This window comes from Peromyscus maniculatus, chromosome 3 (genome assembly GCF_049852395.1).
Source record: "Peromyscus maniculatus bairdii isolate BWxNUB_F1_BW_parent chromosome 3, HU_Pman_BW_mat_3.1, whole genome shotgun sequence".
Taxonomy (NCBI): Eukaryota; Metazoa; Chordata; class Mammalia; order Rodentia; family Cricetidae; genus Peromyscus; species Peromyscus maniculatus.
The window spans coordinates 3,365,196-3,384,916 of NC_134854.1; the positions used below are offsets into that span (position 1 = coordinate 3,365,196).

General features: G+C 37.4%; 1 protein-coding gene across 2 annotated transcripts in view; it reads left to right on the plus strand.

Annotated features, from left to right (window-relative positions):
• Positions 1–19,721, plus strand: part of Wasl (WASP like actin nucleation promoting factor) — a 60,343-nt gene that overhangs the window by 29,230 nt on the left and 11,392 nt on the right. The window contains exons 1-8 of one of the 2 annotated variants that reach the window (XM_042272840.2): positions 1,574–1,971; positions 5,979–6,113; positions 7,511–7,597; positions 8,317–8,413; positions 12,294–12,317; positions 17,381–17,549; positions 18,694–18,736; positions 19,514–19,667. In XM_042272840.2, coding sequence (XP_042128774.1) covers positions 5,982–6,113; positions 7,511–7,597; positions 8,317–8,413; positions 12,294–12,317; positions 17,381–17,549; positions 18,694–18,736; positions 19,514–19,667 — 706 coding nt within the window. In that variant the 5' untranslated portion in view covers positions 1,574–1,971; positions 5,979–5,981. Of the gene's footprint in view, positions 1–1,573; positions 1,972–5,978; positions 6,114–7,510; positions 7,598–8,316; positions 8,414–12,293; positions 12,318–17,380; positions 17,550–18,693; positions 18,737–19,513; positions 19,668–19,721 lie in introns of those variants that run through there. The other variant, XM_006988399.4, reaches the window with a different exon arrangement.

Genomic DNA, 19,721 nt, shown 5'->3' on the forward strand with positions numbered 1-19,721 from the left:
TTATAGAAGTCAGCATGTTATTGTCATTGCGTAGTAAGACGCATGCTGTAAATAGGGAAGGGCTGTGTATCAGCGGTTTTGTTGTTATCTACAGCAACTAGACCTGCCACAGAGCAGAAGCTCTATAGAATGGAAACAAGAATAAAGAATATAATGTCTGTGGGTGGGAATTGCCAAGAAAACAGCCAAGACTCAATAATAAGTTTTCTAACTTCACTGCTAAATAGCAAAGTACTCTTACTGTTGAAAGAGAAAGGTATTTTCCCTTGAGTATTGAGCCTCCAGTACAAATCAAGCATTTAAGCAAATGCAGTGTAATCATTAAAAAGATTCTTACACAAGTAGAATTCTTACACCCATCTGTGGCTCCTGCCTGTCTTTATCTAGTTGATTTTGAAATCACTGGCTGTTTTTCCCTAAATGGGTGAGGTCACTCAGTGTCATTTCAGTAAGAGTGGTTTAGTTTTTTTCTTTAGATACAAAATTTTGTTTTTTCTGATTGCGTCATTTTTGTCTTAAGCCAATTAAGTTTTGTGTCTTAAAGTTTATATAATTTGGAGGGCTCCTCTCATGAAAAAGTATCAAGGTTAAATACAAAATAAGCATTTATTTAGCACAAGAAACAACTAGAACAAATTCAAAATTCAGGGAAAAACCTATTGTATCACTGTTCTTCCTAAATGGAAGTGGACTGTGTGCTTGATAAAATTTATGGTGAAATGATACCTAGCAGTTTGACTCTGGAATTCTGCATAAACCAAATCCTACCAGCAGCAAAGTACCTGTTGTCCCAAAATGTTCCCACAGGGAATGAATGAGAGAAGCAGTAGCACTTATGTGTTGTCAGCCTACTTTCCTTCCGTATTATCAGATTTAAATCCTAGCTGGTAATGCTAACCTTTGGTGGGGTGAGTTGAAACCCTAGGAGACCACCTTCATTCTCTGAAATTTCTAATCCTGGTATGGGGATTTACCATAATCCAACAGACTTCAAGAGGGAGACTCAGGAGACTACAGCAAGCCTTGCCATTTGTAGTAACAGTGCTGTTATTGTGGGTTCAGATAATTCAAAAAAGCTGTGCAGGTGATTTGTAGTTTATGAATTTGCATGTTAGGCTCCTCCTGAGGCTTGAGTAGGTTTGTAACTTTTGAGGGAGTGATCTTGGTCCACTCAACATATTCCTGTCAGTGTGATTTTTTTTTTGTCTATAAAGTGTTTGAGTTTTGTTGTTGTTTGTTTTTTGTTTTTGCTTTGCTTCATTTTGTTTTGTTTTACTTTGAGACAGGGTTTGTCTGTGTAGCCCTGACTGTCCTCGAACTAGCTCTGTAGACCATGGTGACATCAAACACACAGAGATCCACCTGCCACCTTTTACCTCCCAAGTGCTGGGATTAAAGGCATGTGCCACCACGATTGTTTTTTTAATGTTTTTTTAAAAAATGCCTTCTCTCCACAAATCTACTCTGGTAATGATAGGAAAACCTAAAATTTTTTGTCATTTACTGCCAATTTAAAGTATATGTCTGTTATAACTAAAATCGGGGAAAAAACTAGAACTGTTTGTTACAGGTGGCTCTCTAGTGTAAGCAGTCTTGAGTGTCTGTCACCCATTGCCGCAAACAAGCCACCTTACTGCTTTATGACTTCAAACAGTGTAAATTGATTTCTCACCCCTTGGCAAATAAGCTCAGCACTGATGGTATCTAGACTTTGATCCCAGGTCTTTAGAGCAACCCTGCCTTCCAGAAAAACAGATGAGTGTTTAAGCACTTTCCAAACTGGTTTATTTGCTGATGTCCTTTTGGTCAAAGCACATGATACAGACATGAAGGAAGACATGAAGGGAGCTTGACTAGTGAGGCACCAGGGGCCATTGCAAGAACACTGTATCTCCAGCTAAGATTCCCAAACTGTATGGCTGTTTATCTGTCAGAACCGTGGAGTTGAGCTGAGTTGGATGTTATTTCATAGTAAGTCTAGGATCTTCCCTTCCGTGTTCCTTCATACCCAACCCCACACAGTGCCCCAAACTGCCCTAGCGCCTTCCCTGCTTTGTGCCCCTGATCCGTCTCTTTTCATGTTTGGGTACATTAATACTTGAGGAAGCCCTTCTGTGATGTTTAGGTTGTTATCTTTTCCTTGCATTACCACATTTTCCCTCTGTAACAGTTACAGTACTCTTCGACTGTATGCTTCATGAAGACCAAGTCTGTCCTCTTCATTTCTCTTTTCAATTCTGCTTTGAGTCTTGCCTTCACCTACTCTTGTTCCCGAGCCTCATATGGGGTAGATACTTAATAACCATTTGATACATCAGTATTGTTCCACAGTAGTTTCTCCGTAGCTAATATGCAGTGATTGAGTGGTTGGAGGTCACTTTGCCCATGGTGTCTGGTCCCAAGTTAGTGGCTGTTTTCATCTGGCTTCATTTCTTCATTGGGGATTCTGTTTGTTATTTTTATTCATACTGTCCTGCTTTTCCTCTTCCCACCATAGTTTCAGCTTTACTTTTGTTTCTATGTTTTAAATTTCCAGATTCTGTTTTGAGGTTGATGTTGAGCAAAAGTAATATTTATTTTAAAACTTCATTGAGATCACTTCGAAATTATAAAAATTCAACCAAATATTTTGTATTTCTTTACTTTTCTGCTTCTGTACTGCATAGAGCAAAGTTTCATTCTCAATGATGAGTTTATTTCATTTGAAGATGTCAAGCATTGTATCAGTATCAAAATCAAAGCTAATTTTTAATTAAATACTTGTTTGGGAACAGAGTATGGCTAGGCTGTAAATACAGGTTTGCAAAAGTATTTCAGGTGCTATGGGAAATTATATTTTACTGAGTAAGAAATCAGTATGGAAAGTTAGTCTACTTTGGGGTGAGATTTGTGATATAACAATAGTAGTAGGTCCACAAGAAATTTCTGGAGAAACAGAAGGAAGAGCAGGCAGGCAATGATTGGAGCCTGCAAAGCCAACCCTGGAATATGATAGTGCTTTGCTGAAGGGCAGTGGGGAGGGAATCGCCTCACTTCCCTGGGTATGCCTCCTCTCTCATTGCCTCTGACAATGAGAGTTCTGAGTGGGAAGGCATTGCTAAGTTACTCACTGCTGAGCTATCTGGAGTGCTTATAGTGCTTATAGTTCTGGTTCTGTAAACGTCATTGTGGTACAGTTGTCTCCTTCGGCTTAACAGATTCATGGCCTTTATTGGACTGTTAAGAAATGGATTTCTTATTCCAAAGCACTTGTCCCTAGGTTGTTTTTCATTAATATCTTCCGATTGTGAAAGACAAGAGTCATATAGTTGATTAACTTCAATTACTTTAAAGGAATGGAAGGAATGTTTATAAAAATTTAATTAAGCCACTGTCAATCTAATTTTTTTAAAGGATACTTGGTGGTTTATCTTATGTCTAAAATTTATATATTAAATGTTTTGTGTCCAAGCTACTTTTACATATACTGTAGTTATGCTATAATGTGTCCTTTTCAAGCTTTGACAGCTTAAAGTAGAAAATGGAGTTGATAAATTTATACTGATTGCAAACTTTTGGAAATAGTTCTGAAAATTGCTTTATTGTTGGGTTTTCCTTAGTGTCAAACTCTCTGAAAAATTATAGCATAGTTGAGTCTTCATTGCATAAGCAGATGTTTTAAACTTTTGTTATTTTCTTTGTGTTTCCATACACATCCAGATAATGTTCTTCAGTGTTGGTATTGATGCTTCAGTAAAGGGGTTCCGACAGTAGAATTTCAGCATCTATATAGAAGATTCTTTTTTACTTTTCTAAAGCTGTTACTTTTTGGTAGCAGATTAAATAGAGAGATTGTCAAGTGTCTTGGTATCCAGTTTTGTTTTGTTTTCTCCAGAAATATGTCTGGGCAGCACTATATTACAGGGCTGTAATCTCTAAATTTTCACTAGAACACAAATTTTAGTATTTTTTAAAAATTTGGTTTGTTTTTGTTTTTCCCCAAGTGGTATTTTGTGCTCTTTCTTTGTTAAAGTTTTCTTTGCTGAGGGTACAAGTGGTTCTCAACCTTCCTAAAACTGCAACCCTTTTAGTACAGTTCCTCATGTTGTGGTGATCCTCCAACCATAAAATTATTTCATTACTATTTCATAACTGTAATTTTGCTATTGTTATGAACTGTAATGTAAATATCTGATATGCACAATGTGGTATGCAACCCCCAAAGGAAGGGATTGTGACCCTATGGGCTGAGAACTGCTGGTGTAGAGGCAGGTAGCCTCTGGCGTTGTTCACCAGACAACAGTAATTGTGCTACACAGCAATGCAGGCATGTTTCCATTGGGCTAGTGTCTGCTCCTGTTCTTCAGTGTCATCATTTAAACCAGCGTCCCAGAGTATAGACTCTTCATGTTCCTAGGTTATCTTCATAATTTTTAATAATGTTTCTTGTGGAAATCTCCCAATTCCCTCCATGAAGCTTAAGTTTAAAAAAAAGTTTTTAATTAAAAATACAACATTGAACACTGTAACCCAGAATATTTTTATGAACTTTTGGTCCCTAGTAGTATACTGATCTTACATTCCTTATTTTGACATAATTAAAGATTTATTTATATAATAGTTCAAAGGAATTCTTTTGCCAGAGGGCAGTCCCCAGCCATAATTAGATGATATCAAAATACCACACCTCCAAGTCTTAATATAGTCTGCTAGATTTATACAGTGCCACTGTTTTGTTGAATTTAGATACTGTAATTACTTAATCAGATCCTGATTTTGATTATTTAGATTGCATATGTTTAAAATCCCATGACTCATGACAATGGAAGGGGACTGGTTGGAAAGAAGAGCATCATTGGGAGTAGGGAGGGCAAAGAAGGGTCACCGGAGGTAAATATGAAAATACACTATGTGCCTGTATGAAAACATCACAGAGAAACCCATTATTATGTATATTATATGCAGATTAAAACTAAAAAATGCTCATGAAGTAATTTACTTTTATATTTACATTGAAATATAACTGATTCCTTAAATTTCGGTTTAGGAATGGGATTAGTGGTCTAGAAACTAATTGTAACTTTCACATTTGTTAGTACTGTCTTTTTGTGAGTGCCACTTTAAGAGAAATAGCTGCCTTCAAAAAAAAAACTTAATTCAGGATAAGTGAGAATTTGCATTGGTTCACACTCACAGGAAAGATGGCAACAGGTGGCCTGGAATACCTGTCAGCCCAAGGTGTCCCTTGCAGGTGGTGAGATAACTCCTCTTCTGTCAGCTAAGAGCTCCACTGCGTCCGGTTCATGGGAGATTCAGTGGTCAGTCAGATTGGTTTTTATCCTCAGAATAGCTTTTTAATCCCTGTACTACCGATGCAAGTCACTTTAAATCTTTGCTGTGGTTTTACCATTTTTAAAAGAGGAAATATTATCTGTCTTGGTATGCTTTTTATTATTAGTAATCCTGAATCTTGCTTTCAAGCTTGATTTAGTTCCTTTGCTACAAAGGGGCAATTGTTTTATGGAAGTTTGCCATCCCTGATAGGATTGTTCTACTGTTTAAATGTTTGTGTCCTCAAAATGCAGTGTGATTTAAGGAGATATGAGAGTATCTCCTTAAGTCACACATTTCAGCTTTCTCACTTAGCAGTTTTTCTATAAGACACATTATTTATCCTCTTTCATGGTGTGTTTTTTGAGTGTAATGTGAAGATAGAATAGCAGTAATGATTACATTGGGTTAGTATTTTTCAATGCATGTTTCTAGCTATATTTTAAGAATCAATAAATGTTACTTTTTAATAATTATTGGTATTATATTGGTTATGACTTCAAAAAGAAGTTACTAAGATAATGCAATGTTCATTGTGTTCTGTTCCTGGAAGCTAGCTCAGTTGGGTGGTCCTGGCGTGATGCTTTGGGAGGTTGCAGTCAGAGCGTCAGCAGGGCCTGTGAGTCCAGTTGTTTTGAGGTAATGGTTGTCACTTGGTATTTTTGCAGACCATGTCTTCGGCAGTGGTGCAGTTGTATGCAGCCGATCGGAACTGTGTGTGGTCGAAGAAGTGCAGTGGCGTTGCTTGTCTTGTGAAGGACAATCCTCAGAGATCTTATTTTCTAAGAATATTTGACATTAAGGTAAGTTTTGTTTTGATTTCCTTTTAATTTGTAGTTGGCTATCTGCCTTGATTATAATTTAGTCTAGATGTTCTGATTGTCTTCTGTGTGTTTAAATTGATAAACTAGAGGAATGAACTTTATTGGAGATAGTTAAGGATATTGGAACTGAGTGAGAACCCAGATAAGGATATTGTGATCCCCGTCTTGCCTATGACTTTGTTTTCTGTCCTTCAGTTGTCTGCTGTTAGACACAGTCTTGACATAAAAGTGAAAGAACAAATCCTGAAGCCAACAATTCATTAGTTTTACATGACTTTTATTACAGACCTTTACTGTAGTTGGTCTATTTTATTACACTTCTTACTATACTTCAAGTATAATTAAACATTATTGTAAGTATGTTTTGTAAGGGAAAGCTATACCTAGGTTCTGAACACGAGTGAAATGTCTTAGAATATGTACCTCCACTGAGGTAGACTGCAGCAGTGCCCTGAAAGTAGCTTTATGTTTCTTTTTTGTTTTGTTTTGTTTTGTTTTTTAAAGATCTATTTATTTATTATATATACAGAAGAGGGCGCCAGATCTCATTACAGACGGTTGTGAGCCACCATGTGGTTGCTGGGAATTGAACTCAGGACCTCTGGAAGAGCAGTCGATGCTCTTAACCGCTGAGCCATCTCTCCAGCCCCCGCTTTATATTTCTTAACAACACCAAGAAGCACTGTCTGAAAACAGAATGCTATACAAATACACTAAGAAGAAATGCCCACTGTAGTGGTCATAATGTATTTAGAGCAGTTTCTTTCATATTTTTTCTTTCATTTTTGAATAAATTATACTTTATCCACTTATCAAAGTTCACCAAAGAACTTCCAAAATATTTAATCTTCATTCTTCAAGGAGTATTCATTCACAAAGTAGGCCACCATGCCATATCTTAAAGCCCAGTGCACTCCTATACTCCTGTGGGCCTCAATGAGATGTCCACAGTGTTCTTTTTCAGTGATGCACTTCACAGCCCAGGGAAGATGTCTTTGATTATTCTGCATCTGTAAATTGAGGAAAAGAGCAAAAGATATTACTGCAGTGTTTGATAAAGCATAGCCCAAAACTTGGCTAATGGAGCTACACAATGGTCATGGGTGCATCTCACTTGTTTGTGGTGGTATTGGTGATCTAGTGAGCATAGTTATACACTTGGCTATGTGGTGTACTTGGAAATGCTTGCCCTATTGAATGAAACCCCTTATATACAAATTTTACTAAATTGTATGATACTGTATTATCTATGTTATATGTATATGGCATATGTCCCTAAAAATTTTTGTTTCTCGAAACAGTTTCTTTTAATGAGTTGCCTACTTTTAGTCCTAGAGGTATTTTTTAGTAAATTTTAACTTTTCCTCTTTTTCTAGGATGGGAAATTACTGTGGGAACAAGAGCTATACAATAACTTTGTATATAATAGTCCTAGAGGATATTTTCATACCTTTGCTGGAGATGTAAGTCCTATTTTCTTTTTGTCTTGATAATTACTGTACAGGCTGCTGTCTTAGTTACTTTTCTCTTGCTGTGAAGAGACATCATGACCAAGGCAACTTGTAGAGGAAAGAGTTTATTTGGAGCTGACAGTTTCAGAGGTTGAGTCCATGACTATCATGGCAGTGACCCCAGCAGCAGGCAGGCAGACATGGCTCTGGAGCAGTATCTGACCCACAAGCAAGCGACAGAGAGAACAAGCTGGGGATGGCACAAGTCTTTTGAAACCTCAAAGCCCACTCCCAGTATCACAGCCTGTTCAACTAGGCTGCACTTCCTTAGTCCTTCCCAAACAGTTCTACCGACTGGGCACCAAGCACTTAAACCTAGGAGCTTATGGGGCCATTTTTATTCATACCACACAGTTGCCCCTCTTCAATCTACATATTTATAACGCTCAATTGAAATCAAACTCGATGATTTTTTTTCTGAAGACAAAGTATTCAGTTTCTGCCATGTAAGGAGGCTTTTGTAATAGTCTTAAAGCCCTTCTAATAGTTTAGAAGCCCTTCTCTGGGCTTTTTTGCTTAAAAGTTACTTAAATCATGAAGTGATTTTTTTTTTTTTAAACTATCTGAAAGCAAAACTTTCTTCTTTGAAGTGTGCTTCTGTGGGTTGCCATTACTGTTGTTACATAAAGCTAAATTCATGCACTTTGTTCTTTTTGATGGAAATATTCCAGACTTGTCAAGTTGCTCTTAATTTTGCCAATGAAGAAGAAGCAAAAAAGTTCCGAAAAGCAGTTACAGACCTGTTGGGCCGACGACAGCGGAAGTCTGGTAAACATTCCTTGCTCTTCTTTTTCCTTTCTGTACGTAAAATGAGCCAGCAAACGGGTTACCAAACAGATGTGAGTCATTGGCTGTTACTGTATAAACTGTAGAAATCCGTTCATTCATATGCATACCGTCTATGGCTAGTTTTTGTCACAGCACAGTTGAGGTGTTGTGAGAGTCCATGTAATTATCGAAGGCTGAAATATTTACTGTCTAGCCCTCTCTACAACAAAGTTCCATGATACCTCAAAAGAAATATTTTTACTCTAATAACCTTTTTTGCTGATGAAATTCCATGTTCACTGACTCTTAAATTGCATTATTAATGCTATTTTTAAGCAAATTTAAGTACTGTATGTGTGGTGAGCAAATACTTTTAAGATGCTGAAGAACAAATTATTAGAATTGCAGACTAAGTCCACAAATGCTGTACACATTAATTTAATGCATAAGACAACTCTTAACATATATACACCAATCAGGAAGTGACTCAGGGTACTATAGACGCTTTAATTAGCATAGAGCTGTCGTTTGACAGCTGTGTCCAGCCCTGCTGGAGTGAAATAAAGGCTGATTAGAAAAGGAGAGCCTCCCTAAAACCATCCTGTTAAGCATATCAGTCTCAGGGGTCTCACAGGAGTGACAGCTGAGCAGATCGCTTCAAAGTAGCCACTTTGAACTTCTTTGTGTACTTCTAAGGGTATATGTTACCCCAGATTGAAGATAACTGTGTTTCCCAGTAGACAAAGGAAGGCACTGGATCTGAAATAGCAGTAGAAAAGAAAATACTATTTTATGTATTTTTATTGTTCTTTAATGAGTTCTAAGAAGGAGGATACTCATTGGGTATAAGGAGAGAACTCCCCCAAGTTGTTTCCACACATGGTCTCGGTCTCGGTCTCGGTCTCGGTCTCGGTCTCGGTCTCTCTCTCTCTCTCTCTCTCTCTCTCTCTCACACACACACACACACACACACTTAAAAATCCATTGAGATAAAGTAAACTAAGCTGTTGCTTCACTATATATTCTATATATGATGAATAAATGGGATAATCAGGGCCCTGCAATTGTACAGTTAAGAACAGCTTACTTGTCTCTGGTTCAGAAAGTATTTAGTGTTCTGATACTGAAACCTTTAGGCATTATGGCTCAGTGTCTTTTCTCTGTTTGTTTATTTGTTTGTTTTTACACAAACATCCCCTTCGTGTGTGGTGTGCATGTTTGTGTGTGTGTGTGTGTGTGTGTGTGTGTGTGTGTGTGTGTGTGTGTGTGTGTGTATGGCTGCATATTTGTTCCCAGATGTACCTGGTGTGTAGAGGCATGAAAATGGTGTCTTGTGACTTTGGGTGTCTTTTTTGTTTGTTTGTTTTGGTTTTTCAAGACAGGGTTTCTCTGTTTAGTCCTTGCTGACCTGGAACTCACTCTGAAGACCAGGCTGGCCTCGAACTTAGAGATCTGCCTGCTTCTGCCTCCCAAGTGTTAGGATTAAAGGCTTTCTTGATCCTTTCTACTTTAGGAGTCAAGGTCTCTGTCTGAACCCAGAGCTGCTCTGTTCTGACTAGTCTAGCTAACCATTTTAATTCTGGGGTTCCCCTGTCTCTGCCTCCTGAATGTTGGGTTTATAAGCCACACCTGCAAAGCTTTTTTTTATGAATTCTGGAATCCTAACTCCAGACCTCACACTTGCTGGGGAAGCTTGTTATCCAGAGTTCGGTCTCTGTGGGCCTTCGGTGTCATTTTTAGTGAGATTTTATGGTGGTCATCTAGTGTACTTTTGGGAAAACCTTGAGTCGGAACAAATGACATTTTTGAAGTGAAAAAGAATGCAAAGCACTTGTTAAAAATAATTTCTTTGAAGTAGGTAGGTAAGTTCACAATGCCTTTTACCTAGTATAGGATATTCTCCTGCATATAGTGGACTATCTCAACTTTTAGGTAAAATGTTTCAGTTGCACAGAGACCATGACGTTAAGGACATAGCTGAGTTGGTCACTGTTGGCTGGCTCTTCGTGCTAAGTCAAACCCTGTCTCCCTTTTTACCTTAGCCACGTGGGTCTAGCTAGTAACAATAGCTGGTCTGTTTTCTTTCCCTCACTATATACCATTTGTAGCCCTTGATCACATACTCTACGGTTTTTCTTTAGCCTTATTGGTTCCAAGTTTTTGAAGTAGTGATGCAGTGTATAGATTAAATCGTCCTGAGTACTGAGCACAGTTCACTAGGTTATATGTCTTTTTCAGCATGTATTAGGATTTGAACATAGTACTCCACATTGTAGTATGAGTATTCCTATGATACTAAAGTATCCCAAACTCCAGACACACTGTTCTGTTAATATTTTTAGTAAGCGTCTCACGTGAACCTCATATTCTGTCTCTTCAGTCAAACTTTTCTGCCTTTTTTCACTGAAATGACTTCTAACCAAGGATATATTTCTTCAGGAATTGCTCTTAAAACTTACATTTTGAGGCTAGGCGGTGGTGGTGCCTGCCGTTAATCCCAGCACTCGGGAGGCAAGAACAGGCGGATCTCTGTGAATTTGAGGCCAGCCTGGGCTACAGAGTGAGTTCCAGGAAAGGCTCCAAAGCTACACAGAGAAACCCTGTCTCAAACAAACAAAAACACTTACATTTTGAACCTTTTATTTCTCTCAATGTATTTTATATTTTAAGTGGTCACCACTGTGCATACAGAGATTAATATCATTTTGAAAACTAGAGATTGACAACATAGAAATTGCGTTCTTTAAATGATCAAATTGTTACTTCATCTGATCACAAGATGGAATGTTATATCTGTGATTCCCATTGGTAGGATTTTTAATTTGTCCACCAATTGAATTTTATTGATTGAGTTTGTTAATTATTTTACTACATTAGTCATTACTGTTTCTTTCACAATTTCAGACAAGTTTATATTAGAAAAATATGTAGAAATTATATTTGTTTCAAATTCTTTAAACAGCATGTCATGGTGATGCATGCCCGGAACCTCAGCACTTGGGATGCAGATGCCGGGGAATTGTCCATTAAATTGTGGCCAGCCTGACCTACATAGCAATTTCTAGGTCAGCCAATGCTACCTAGCAAGACCCTGCCTCCAACAAACAAACAAAATTGTTAAAAGTGCTTTTTTTGGCGGGGGTGGGGGGTTTGGGGGTGTCGGTGGGTGTCCTCTGTCTTCCCCATTATTTTACAGTTTCGTTTGTATACCTCTCAAATGACCCTTAACTTTAGCAGTCTTTCCCCACATTCCCTCCCACTGCCTCCTCTCCTCTTCAAGAGATCCTCCCAGAAATCATATAAATATGTCTTTCCCAATGAGACCTCTCTGTTCCCTCTAATCCCTTACACTATACCTACCCTGTGTGGTTCTCTGTATGGGTTGTAGCTTAGTTATCATTGATTTAACAGTTAACATCCACATATCACCAGTTTCCCAGTGTTGCTATCCATTTCTTCTTCTGCTATCTTCTCCTACAGTACTGAGACTATACTTTAAATGTAGATTTTTATCATGCCACTTTTCCTACCACCTGAGAGCTTTCTGTCTCGTGCTGAGTAAACTCCAGTTCACACCTTCCGCTGTGGGGCTCACCCTGGTGAATCCATCCCTGACCTGTTTGTTGATTGACGTCTTCTCTGCTCTCTCCAGTCCTGTGTCATGGCATTCCCTCACACTATAATCTTAAGCTTTTGGATAAGTTTTTCTTCTGTTTGGATATCTGCATAATTATCTGATCTTCAGAAAGATTCCTTAGCCATCACCTCAAGAGTAAAAATTTATATGAGTATGTTATCAAGGTTTTACTTTTATTAGGTTTATATATGTCTGTTTTGATGTATTTTATGTGTCTAATAAATGTTCTGATTTTTTTAACAGAAAAAAGACGAGATGCTCCAAATGGTAAGCTTTTGATGATTATTAATGTAAAAAGTTTTCAAATTAAAGGTTAATTATTATAGAAATGTGTACCATGGGTTAATGCTTAATAGTTATGATCAAATACTATAGTTTATTCTTATTTTCAATTATGGAATGATAGGCAAAATGTAGAAATTTACTCTTCCTAATTTGTTTCCTAACATAAAGCAAAATTACAGTGTGAAGGTGGGTATTACTCCATTCTGTACTCCCAAGTTAGTTGTTTAGGAAGTTCATGTGCTTAAGTCTTTCCTAAAGGTATTGCATTTAATTTGGTATATAACATATAATGTTTAATATTTGTCATGTGTTAGGTGACACACTTTGTGTAAGTATGTTTAGTACTAACTATTATGCACATAGCCCTCTAGAGTTTAGTAATGAACTCTTAAATGTGATGAATAATTATTATTCTTTTTTCCTCCTCCTTGTCCTCCTCCTCATGCTCTTCATCCTCTATGTTCTTTTCTCTGGAGAGAGGCTCTCTTACTTTGTTCACATGTGGATGTGAGCCTTAAAAGTAAAATCCTATTGCTCTAAGAACCTTAATTATAAGAGGAGACCTAGCTGCTGATTTTTAAATGCATTCCAAATCTTCCCTTCAGAACTTAGAAAATTATTCAGGGAAATTTGCATAATACCAAGTTCTTAATATAGGATAACCATTCATAATTATTAAGGTTTGTGTCTTTTACACAGATAGATTGCCTTATAATTTTGTCTTTAAATCTATTTTCCAGATGCAAAACATGAACCAAAGATAGATGTTTTAAATTTCATTGTTTAACCTTTTGATTTTTTTAATAGGTAATTTCCTTCGGTATTGTTTACTCTGTACCAAAGTTTAACATAGTTTGCCTTTTGAATGGAAATATTACTTATAATAATTTACAGGAATGCTGTGGGATATAAAAGATAATCAAAATGCTTAGCATAATGGCTAATAAATGTTAATTATCATAAAGATAATGACAATAATAGCAGGTCCAGTTAATTATCATTTCCCACCTGCCATGCATTGTTCAGTAATCTTCTGAAGTGTAGCCCCTTTTTACTACCATGTAATAGATAAAGAATAGGAATATATAAGTCATTTGCTCTGGATCATGGCGCAGTCAAGATTGGGGGCAGACTTCTTCAAGTGACCTGACCCAAGAGTTGCCCTACGTTAAGATGACTTTGAAGGAGAAACCCAGGCCTATAAGAGTAAATAACATCTCAAGATAGGAAGCTGGTATGTGGCAGAGACAAAAGGAACAGCTGAATCAGGGTTCTTTATCTGTGAACCTTTAATGGAGTTTAGAAGGTTTTCCTGATACATGCCAGTATTTTAGTGTTTGGGGTGTTTATTATGTTGTGTTTGGTGAGCATATATTGAGTCTGAGTTGTAAAGGCCTTCTGGGTGTACCATCTAATTTTTGAGAAAATAACTTGAAATATTAAATAATAGATGTATGAATTATATTTAAAATTTTAGAAACATTTATTTTGATATGCATAGCATGTATTTGTGAACAAACACTTGCTATGAATAGATATAATTTTAATACTCCTATTGAGTTGCTCACAATTGTCTTTCTTGAATTGCTTGTAGCAGGAATCTTAAAAGTTCTTAATAATAAAATCAAACCTGAGGCGAGTTATTGGGGTCCATGCTGGTAGATCAGAGAGACAGAACAAGCCACAGCTATCTCACCTCGCCGGATCCTCAGCTGGTCTTGTCTCCTCAGACTGGAGGCCTCTGAGTCCTCATCCGGAATGGGTCTCAGCTGAATTGCTGCTTCAAAGCTTGAATGCTTAACCAGCCACATGCTTAACCAGCCAAATGCCTCTAGTCTCTGGTCCTCACGCCTTATATATCTTTCTGCTTTCTACCACCACTCCCTGGGATTAAAGGCTGGCTTTCTGGGATTAAAGGCGTGTGTCACCATGCTTGGCTATTTCCAGTGTGGCCTTGAACTCACAGAGATCCAGATGGATCTCTGTCTCTGGAATGCGAGGATTAAAGGCGTGTGCTATCACTGCCTAACTAGTGGCTTGGTTTTCTGTTCTCTGACCCCAGATAAGTTTATTAAGGTACACAATATCTTGGAGAACACAATACCACCACAATTGCTGTTAGTTTTGTTTGTTTGTCTAGCTTGGTTTACTGGGTGGGTGGTGGTTTTTACTATTTGGTTTTGTTTTGGTTGTTTGGTTTTGGTGTTTTGGGGGTGGGGGCTGAGGGTGGGGCAAGAGTCTCTGTACAGCCTTGACTTCTTGGAACTCAGTGTGTTGACTTCACAGAAATCCTTCCGCTTCTGCCTTCCAGTGCTGGGAATAAAGGCTACTCTTGCTAATCCTTAGTTTTATACTTTCAGTCTTTTGGTATAATAGTCCTAACTTGTTTTCATTAAATAAATGGGGAATTTTTTTTAATAGTATTGTTAAAGAGGGAAATTATGCATCCACTATTGCCAATATACTTTTCAGTTTATAAAAACATATGTATCTATATATCACATATATAGTAGTGAGTGATAAGATGTATCATGAGAATTTTAATAATTTTTTGGCCTTGTCAGTCCAGCCAGTTTTGCTCTCTCCACTATGGGGAGGGAGAACAGTAGTTTTGATCAGTGATAGCTTGACTGTATTTTGATGTGTCACCACTAGGTGGCAGTGGATGCCTTAACCATGGTTTGCTCTGTCTGCTGGCACTCTCATGTCCTCATATATTAGCTTATCAGGCCTTTTCAAATTGTAACTATTAAAAAGACACTTTATATAGAAGGTACATGTATTCCTAAAATGTAATTTGCTTATCTATCTCAGTAGGCCTCTGTGTCACCTCTTTCTCAGCTATCTTACCTTAGTATGATTCTTTTTCACTGTAATTAAAAGGAAACTTGAGGTCCTTTAGATTTGAATTTGAAATTAAGATTAAAATGAAACCAAATATCTGTTGTTCATAAGAATGCTTAAAACCCTTTTCTTGTGACAGTTGTGTGTTAGGAAGGGGCGGCTTATATCTTCCTGTCTTCTTTACTCGTTTGCTTTTGTTTTCCTGTGTGTTTGTTGTTCATGTAGAACAGTCTGGTCTTAAACTCAAGATATAGCCAGGTTTGGCCTTCCTGCCCTCCTGTTCATTCTTAACATTCTTCAGAAATACATTAGTTGCTCTTTCTAATAAGATATAAACCAGGCTTTCAGAAAACTTGAATGATTCCAGTACAGTTAAGATTTCAACATCATTGAAGAATTGCAGTCAAGTTGATATTAAATGATCATTTGCTGTGTATCAGCCTATAATTCAGAGTTCTCAACCTGTGGGTTGTGATCCCTTTGACAAACCTGTCTACAAATATATTTACATTACAATTCATAACAGTAGCAAAATTATAGTTAAGAAGTAGCAACAAAAATAATTTTATGGTTTGGGTCACTAAAACATGAGGAACTATATTAAAGGGTCACAGCATTAGGAAGTTTGAAAAACACTGCTGTAATTTATTAGGATTTCTATTTGATGTTTTAAAATTCTGTTGGGGATTCCCAAGAAAACTTCCATGGTTAGGGACTTACTCGAACTCATAAGATTGAATATGTAGTTGTTCTTACTGGAAATATCCAGTATAGTGAAGAGATAGCAAGCAAATTGAGCACAGAGAGCTACATGGGATGAATTCTATAGACCTCCTTCTGGAGCCAGAGACAATGGGCTGCATCTTCCAGTAGCGAATTGTGGAAGTGTGTGCAGTGTTGTCTAAAGGAAAGGCTCATTACAAAAGCTCATTTGAGATCCATTACCTAGTGCTTTCACATAGCGTTTTACCACAATTCCAGACCCTTCCTACATGAAGAAAGCAGTAGAAGTATAATTGTTGGCACAAAGTTCGGGCACAGTGAGCCCACCTTCTCAGGGAGTGCTGAAAGCCCTTTCAAAGTTTATGTCCCCACTAGGCAGCTAAGATGCCACCTGTCTGTTTTAATGACTACATTTTTGTTGCTGTGATATATAAAAGGTGTTTAATTTAGGGCTCCTAACTGTCGAGGAAGAGTTAGAGACCATGCCTACCATGGTGGGGAACATGGCAGCAAGTAAGCCAGCATGGTGCTGGAGCAGTAGCTGAGAGCTTACATCGTGATCCAAAAGCAAGAGGCAGAGAGAGCTATCTGAGAATGGCATGGGCTTTTGAAACCTCAAAGCCCTCCTCTAGAGACACACCCCTCCAGGGCCATACCTCCTAATCCAGCTGCAGACACAGAAGCCTGTTGGGGCCCATTTTCATTCAAACCAACACAAATCTCAAGCTTTGTGAGATTTCTTATCTGTAAGCAACAGTGATATTTTGATATATTTTAAAAATTGTTAACGGAATGAATGCCAAGAAACTTGTTTTGAGAGGAAGTTTTGTCAGAATTGTGTGTTTAAAATGGGATGTTGAAAGAACCTGTGTTGACTTTAAGTTTAGGGATGCAAAGACTTTTTAAATTGAATCTGTTGCATTGAGGCTTTTATTTTTTAGAGTATCTTTTATTATATACAAGTTGTGGAATAGATCATTTAGTGTTGCTCTTAAAGATGTTACTGACAGATATCTCTGAAGGTCCCTGGTACTTTTACCATTAGATCTTTGAAGGAGTTCTGAGTGTAGAATTTCTTCCACTGTAATTATTTGAGCTTTGTGCTTCTGATAGACAACCTACATATGTACTAATGGGAGATATTAGTGGACTTGAATCTGGCAGTGTGGGGGAAAGATGTAATAAAATATTTTAAAGTATCTTTTTTATGGATAAAGAAGGTTAGAACAAAGAAGACATGAGTAAGGATGTCATCACTGTCTTTATGATTTTGTGTTGTATGTATCATTTTACCAGAATTACAGTAAAAAAAGAAAAAATCTTGAGGGACTGGGTTAAAGTTTTAGACATTAATGTACTTCATGATAGTTAATGTTGATATAAGTAAGCAGGCATAAGTTAAAAAAATTATGATTATCTTATATAAGATTATTTTCTTAAATTGTATCCCTCTCATACCGTTTTGGCTTTCTTTGTAGGTCCCAATCTACCCATGGCTACAGTTGACATAAAAAATCCAGAAATCACAACAAATAGGTTTTATGGTTCACAAGTCAACAACATCTCCCACACCAAAGAAAAGAAGAAAGGAAAAGCTAAAAAGAAGAGGCTAACCAAGGCAGATATTGGAACACCAAGTAACTTCCAGTAAGACTTCTCTTCTGTCCTCTGAGCACCCAGAAGAGACAGCTCTTGCTATATAGCCTAGAACCTGCACCTCAGCTCCAGAACAGTACCCGAGATGGCTGGTGTGCACTGCTGCACTCAACGTTATCTCCATTCTTTCACACATCCCGTCCTGCTCTTCATGTTTAACTTGTCAGAGAGGTTTGGTTTGAGGGTGTTCTATGTAATACTCACTTCTCCGTTGCTCTGGTAGAATATCCCAACAAAAAGCAAGTTAAGGACAAAGTATTTGTTTTGGTTTACATTTCCAGAGGGGATGTAAGCCATCATGGTGGAGAAGGCATGGCTGCAGGAGTGTAAGAGATGCAGAGAGGGCAGGAAGTGGGGCCAGTCCATAAAACCTGAGTCTGTCACCACTGGGGACAAAGTGTCCAAATACATGAGCCTATGGGGAACACCTCACGTTCAAACTACAACAGGAAGGATATGTATATTCATTGGTGTTTTGTTTGTTTGTTTTTTATTTACACAAAGAGAACAAAAAGATTTATTAGGGAAAGGTGAGAAGGAGCTCCGAAGGATCAGGCAGGCTTCCAGGGAAGAACACCCACATTCATTTCTTTTTAATAGTTGCAGATGTTGTGGTAGTGTTTGTGGTGTTTGTTTCTCAAGACAGTAGTTGGCCTAGAATTCCAAGTGTCCAGGAGTGCGTGTACTATCAAGCCAGGCTTGGTCCATGAATCTAACAGTTTATTTTTCTACCCATCTGAAAAGAAAAGTTAGATGTAATTATTTTTTATTCAACTAATTGTTGAGCATGATTTTTTTTTTAACTTTGATGTATAAATAACATGGAAGACACCTATAGGAATTGTCTAGAAGCAAAAGAAGTTATGTACAAGAGATTTCACGTGTTTTTTTTTTTTTTTTTTTTTTTTTTTGGCTTTTTCGAGACAGGGTTTCTCTGCGTAGCTTTGCGCCTTTCCTGGAACTCACTTGGTAGCCCAGGCTGGCCTCGAACTCACAGAGATCCGCCTGCCTCTGCCTCCCGAGTACTGGGATTAAAGGTGTGCGCCACCACCACCCGACCACGTATTTTTATGCATTATTTCACAAGCCCTTGTATACATTTACTTTTCTAATTTTTTTCTATTTTCTACTTTAGGCACATTGGACATGTTGGATGGGATCCAAATACGGGGTTTGATGTAAGTATGTTTTAAAGCTATATTTCTTATTACTAAAATTAAACAGAAATGTTATGGCTTTTCCTTGGATTTTTATTTACAGGTTTAAGACCTAGTATGTATTAGAATTTGAATGAGCTGCGTTTGTGTGTGCTGCTGAAGTTTGAATCCATAATATTATTCTGTCATAGTTGCTAAGTCCCTTAAGACAAAATTTTTGTATTCCTTGATTATGTGCTAAAGAAGTACATTTTGTGTTTTGAATGCAAAGAGGAAGAGTTATTTTTAAGTAATAATTTCAGTAGTAATTTTAAATAATAATCTATCAACTTACTGAAAAAATAGTATAACCAAAGCCTTAGTGTGCAGTTACAGGCTCACCCAGTTTGTTCCTCCACTGTCATGGTTCTTTGAGTGCTGTTGTCACTCATTGATTAGCACTGTGACAGACAGCACAGAGGTCCTCGCCCTCAAATCTTCAAACTAACTGTGGTGGTAATTCAAGATTAAAGCCAAATCTTGTTTAGGACAGGTTGGAATAGATGAACACAAGATCTAATCTTGAGTGGATTAATACAAATAGGAATAAAATGCCCTCTTTAAGGCATGGAAAAGATGAGAAAATAGAAAATCTCTCGTTCTTATCTTTTCATAAAAGGAAATGTGTTAGCATTTAAGTTACATAACCATTTTATAGTCTGTGAACTTAACTGCAGAAGGACATGGGTAAATTCTAAGTTTTACCGGGTTTGTTTTGGAACAGAATTACCTACTTAGAAGTTATTTTATTTTTTGTAGCTTAATAATTTGGATCCAGAATTGAAGAATCTTTTTGATATGTGTGGGATCTCTGAAGCCCAACTTAAAGACAGAGAAACATCAAAAGTTATTTATGACTTTATTGAAAAGACAGGAGGTGTAGAAGCTGTTAAAAATGAACTCCGAAGGCAAGGTAACTTTTAGTCTATTTTGGCACTTGGCTGGTTTTCTCTTTTGAATTTTCTAA